Below are 5,645 nucleotides of genomic sequence, written 5' to 3' on the forward strand. Positions count from 1 at the left end.
TTCTTTCTTTCTTTCTTTCTTTCTTTCTTTCTTTCTTTCTTTCTTTCTTTCTTTCTTTCTTTCTTTCTTTCTGTCTTTCTTTCTTTCTGTCTTTCTTTCCTTTCTCTTTTTTCTTTCCTTTCTCTTTCCTTGAATCTCTTTTTAATTCTTTGCTCCATTCTTGCCTCTTTACTAAAATTAGTAAAAAAAAAAAAAAGCATAACTTTGTGGGAGGTGAGGCAGGAAGGGATAGTGGGACATCAGCAAGGGAAGGAGTAACTGTACAGCATATTTACAATAAAATAAAATTAAAAACCAAAAAAACACAAAAAACCAAAAGCATTATTTTATTGGCCACAACAGTGTGCATGTACATGTGCAATTCAGTAATACAGAAGGCCAACAGAAGAAGTGGGCTTTTTCTCTGACCCCACAATGAATAATCTCATCTACTTGCAGATATCAGCATTCATCTCTCTAGATTCAGGTTTTCTACTCCACAGTAGAAAATCAACATGGTCATTGTCCTGGTCTACATGGATTCCAGGCTCTATTTTCCTGCTTCTCCAAACTGTGAGTATTGGGTAGCCATGCTTTCTCCAAGGTCATCTCCATGTGGAATTGGAGCAGCACTTCGCATCTTGTCGGTGGCTCAGGTCATCATTTCTTTCCATCTGTTTTATTCACCTTCATAAAACTTTATTAGTATCATTTCAATTCCACAATTATCTTTGTACCCTATCTTTGTGACTATAGATGAAGAGAACTTCGTCTTTTCTCTTCCTCACATTGTCAAAATTTGTCATATTAAAGGAGAAATTCATCTTATTCTTCTCCTCCACTTCTTCCTCCATGCTTACCTCCTCCTCCTTCTCTCAAAGACTCCATTTTTGAGCAAGTTAAATATATTACACAAATGGAAAGCCATTTTAATATATGTGATTTTAAAATAATCTATGTTGAGCCATATAATTCACCACAGTAACAAGATCAGAAACAAGGTAATATGAGTACAGTAGTTGAGAATATTTCTTAAAGTCAACAGCTATTCATGATAATTCAAAAGCTATTCATGTCTAAGAAAGACAGAACTAATGGGAAAATATTTTAGTGGTTTAAAGCATATGTAAAAATCTATGACAAATATCATACCCAGTGGTGAAATTTTTCACATTGTTTCTTAGCAGTGATATTAAATGCTGAAAGGTTACTATCACTTCCTCACTTACAAAGTTATACAGGATCTCCTCCTCCAAATTATATAAAACAAGAAATAAAAAATTAAATTGAGAATTGAAGAAGAAAGCACATTATTTGCTGATGAAATCTGTACAAATATTTTCAGGACAAAAAACTAAATTAATGTATTTCTTACAATTTATTTCTGTTTACATTAATTAGCATATCTCCACTTTCCAAATGAACCCCAATTAATGCTCTCACAGACTCCTCCCATGCTGTGAGTTGTGTCATTTATTGAATCAGGAGAGGCATTGGCATGTTTATACTGCTGCGGAGAGTTAGAGTAGAGAGAATTCTGCCAAGCTACTTTGGCCAACATCTTCAAATGATCTTCAGAATCTGGTTGCATCTGAGAAACCCTGCCAACATGTGGAGACACAGGAGGAGCAGCTGGGGCAGCCCAGCCTCTCACTTCTGCTTCCTTGGGAGGTTTATGTTATGACTTGTATCACTGTGGGAGGAAACTTATCATACTGCATACAGTAATAAGTGGCAAAATCTTCAGCCTGCAGGCTGCTGATAGTAAGAGAGTAATCTGTCCCAGATCCACTGCCACTGAACCTGGATGGGACACCTGATCCTAAATTAGACGCTTTGTATATCAGCCGCTTAGGAGCTTTCCCTGGTTTCTGCTGAAACCAGGCTAACCAACTGCTAATGCCCTGACTGGCCCTGCAATTGATGGTGACTGTGTCTCCTGGAGATGCAGACAGGGAGGATGGAGTCTGGGTCATCTGGATGTCACATTTGGCACCTGGCAGTGGAAACATAAACACAAATATCTACCTTGATAATCATGTTAAAAGAGGACTTCCCTGAAGTGTCAGTCAGCCCTGATGCACAAAGCTGAGTTAATCCCAGTACTGCCCTTTCTTACCTGGGAGCCAGAGCAGCAGAAGCCCCAGGAGCTGAGCAGGGGCCCTCATGTCCATGCTGTATGCTGACTGGGACTGAGTTCTACACAAGGTGTAAACAGCCTTTAAGAGCAGTCCACTGTTCTGGACAGTATGGTGAGCTATGGGCACATGCAAATCAGCATTGTGGGAAGGGCAGGCTCAGCTGCAGGATTGGCTCCTCTCTCATCACAGGCCTTGCCTCCACAGATGTCCCAGACCATTCAAAAAATATAAATTTGTCTGCAGAGCATATGTTTCTCGCTGGTGATCTTTTGACTGTAGAAGACATTTTTAAGATTATTTTTTAGATGTATGATACTCAGAAGCAACTAGTATAAAACAACCTATTTGAAAAATATATTGGACCATAGTCTTGTGTCTTTTTAGATCTTTAATTCACTCAATAATTCTTGCTGGAAAAAATTATCTTGTGTTCTTTTTACCAAGTGCTTATACCTCAAAAATTATTTTCTTTCTTTCTTTCTTTCTTTCTCCTCTCTCTTTCTTCCTTTCTCTTCCTTCCTTCTTTCCTCTCTTTCTTTCTTTCTTTCTCTTTCTTTCTTCCTTTTTCCTCTCCCCCTCCTGCATTTTTTCTATCTCACTCTCTTTCTTTCTTTCTTTCTTTCATTCTTTTTTTCCTCTTTCAGTTGTTTCTCTTTCTTTCTTTGATTTTCCTTTGTTTTTTGTACGTGGGGCTTGAACTCAGGTCTGGGTGCCGTTTCTTAGCTATTTCTCTCAAGATAATGATCTACCACACGACCCACACTTCTGTTTCTGGTTTTTTGATGGTTAATTAGAAAAAAAGTTGCATGAAATTTCTTGTGCAGGCTGTCGTTGAAGAGCCATTCTCAGACCTGGCACTCATGAGTAGGTAGGATGGCAGGTATTAGCCATGGGCACCTCACTAACATTAAAATGTTTCACTTCTGTGTGTATGTATGTAGGGACATGAACTTAAGAATAAGACTTAAGAATACTGTTCCTCATATTTTGTGCTCAAGGCTACCACTCTGCTATACCACTTGAGCCACAGGTCCATTTCTAGATTTTCCCTGATTAATGGGAAATAAGGATCTCATGGACTTAACTGTCTAGGCTGGCTTCAAATTGTACTCCTTGGATCTCAGCCTACTGAGTAGCTAGAATTACAAGCATGAGGTACAGGTGTAAAGCTGTTTAATTTCTTTAAAGAACAAGATAATATGAAACATACTGAACCTATTGAAAAGTATTTTGTGGTAGTTTTAGTTATGACCATTAGTATGTAAGTTGAAGCAAGTCATTTTTAAATTTAATTTTTTTGTCAAGGTGATGTACAGAGGGGTTACATTACAGATGTAAGGTAGTGAGTGCACTTCTTGTCAAACATTGTCACTCCCTCTCTAGCTTTTCTCCCACTTTCATGCCTCCCCACATCCCCTGTTGTCTTGTGAATATTGCTGCTGCATTGATTCACCTTTTGTCCTTTGTCTCATCATTTTGTTGCTCCTTGTCCCTTGGCTAATTCAGATAAATGCATATACAATACATGGTACCAAAATCAAACCATAGGGGGAAAAAGAGAAAAATGCCAGAAAAAGAAATAACTTCACATAGTACATTAAGAACCAAAACAACAACAAAGAAAAACCTCTTGTTTCCATATCGTGGAGCACATTTCACTTAGCATCATCTTTTTTGTTGCTGTTGTTTTGCCGGCCATGGAGCCTGAACTCTGGGCCTGGGCACTCTACCTCAGCTCTTCAGCTCAAGGCTACCACTCTACCACTTGAGCCACAGCGTCACTTCTGGCTTTTTCTGCTTATGTGGTGCTGAGGAATCGAACTTCATGCATGCACGGGAAGCACTCTACCACTGAGCCACCTGCCCAGCCTCACTTAGCATCATATGTACATAATTATTGAGCTCTTGAGATTCTCTTCTAGGACTATCTGAGACATATACTAATTATCACAAATGGGAGAAATCATGGAGCTAGGTTTCTTTGGGCCTGTTTTACTTCACTTAATATGATTTTTCCCAAGTCTTTTCATTTCCTTTCTGATGGAAGCACAGAACTCTATTGTGTATATATATAACATTGTCTTGACCCATTCATCTACTGAGGGACATCTGGGTTGGTTCCGTATCTTAGCTATGGTAAATAGTGCTGCGATAAACATAGTTGTGCTGGTTGCTTTAGTATGGCCTTGTTTGTGCTTGTTTGGGCAAATGCCTAAAAGTGAGATTGCTGGCTTATTGGGGAGCTCTACGTGGAGTCTTTGGAGGAACCTCCATACTGTTTTCCAGAGTGGTTGAACAAGTTTACACTCCCATCAACAGTGTGGTAGTGCTCTCTTTTGGCCACATCCCCTCAGCATTTGTTGTTTTTAGATTTCTTGATATTGGCCAAATTTCACTCTGGTTCCTCAATAATGACTCACAAATTTGTTACCACGGATATTTTATGTGTCTTCTATCCCTAGTATCTAAATAGACTGCACTTTCTCCTGATCTGAAATCTCTCATATGTTATCACCTTTGTGCCATTTGATAGTACTACTCACAGTTGGACATGAATACTGTCTTTTTTGGGTGAGGTCTGCTCGTGGTGCCTGAACTCTGGGCCTGGGTGCTGTCCCTCAGCTCTTCAGCTCAAAGCTAGCGCTCTACCACTTGAGCCACACCGTCACTTCTGGCTTTTTCCTTTTTGCTTATGTGATGCTGAGGAATTGAACCCATGCAAGTCAAGCACTCTACCACTGAGCCACCTTCCCAGCCCCATATCCATGTCTTTTTATCTTTTCCCAATGAGTAGAAACATCATGGCTGCCAAGAAACCAATATGGCTGTTTGCATCTTTAGGAGAAACTCTTGATCTCTTCACAAACCAGTAAAAATGTCCCTGAAGAAACATCTTGGATAAAAATGGATAGAAATTTGATCAATCAGATATCATATCATGCCTTTTCATTGGAGAGTTCAGCCCAGTTTAATAGCAAGAGGAGACATCTTTGCCTTCATCATGTACATCCCAGAGTCTAGGAACTCAGAATCTTAGTAATACCTCACAATGCATCCAAGTAGGATGAAGAAGGCAGAAACCATGGACCCCTTTACTGTGGTGGGGGAGGAACAAGTCAGGCCCCAAAGTCATTTTTGTAATTATTCATGTGGTTTCCCTGAGTGTGGAGATGTGAAAGCTGACCTCAACTTTCAGACACTGGAAGAAACTGGAGAGATTTGGATCAGGACTGTCTATCCAGTGATGGCATTCTTGCTCTGGGCTATAAAAGAAGCAGTCCCCCTCCAGAGTGATAGAGCTGAGAATTTGGGGTAACAAAGGTCCTGTCCTTGGTAGCTTTAGATTCAGTGAAGGAAAATGCTCACCACTTACTGGAATTGAACCCAGACAAAAGATCAAGACCAGGTGGTGAGACTGAGTCATCAGGGGCTGAGAGCTGTGCAGCTGGCTAACTTCCCTGCTGTTCTCACCAGTCATGAGGAAAGTCAGCAAATGTCCTTCATCCAGAGTCTACTCTAAGCCAG

At 40.0% G+C, this 5,645-nt stretch overlaps 1 gene segment (V, D, J or C); it reads right to left on the reverse strand.

Moving 5' to 3' along the window:
• Window positions 1–1,649: 1,649 nt before the first annotated feature.
• Window positions 1,650–2,188, reverse strand: LOC106001076. The segment is given in 2 exon segments: window positions 1,650–1,975; window positions 2,099–2,188. Coding segments are annotated over 2 exon segments (378 nt in total).
• Window positions 2,189–5,645: the final 3,457 nt, after the last annotated feature.

This window comes from Dipodomys ordii, unplaced genomic scaffold (genome assembly GCF_000151885.1).
Source record: "Dipodomys ordii isolate 6190 unplaced genomic scaffold, Dord_2.0 Scaffold261, whole genome shotgun sequence".
Taxonomy (NCBI): domain Eukaryota; kingdom Metazoa; phylum Chordata; class Mammalia; order Rodentia; family Heteromyidae; genus Dipodomys; species Dipodomys ordii.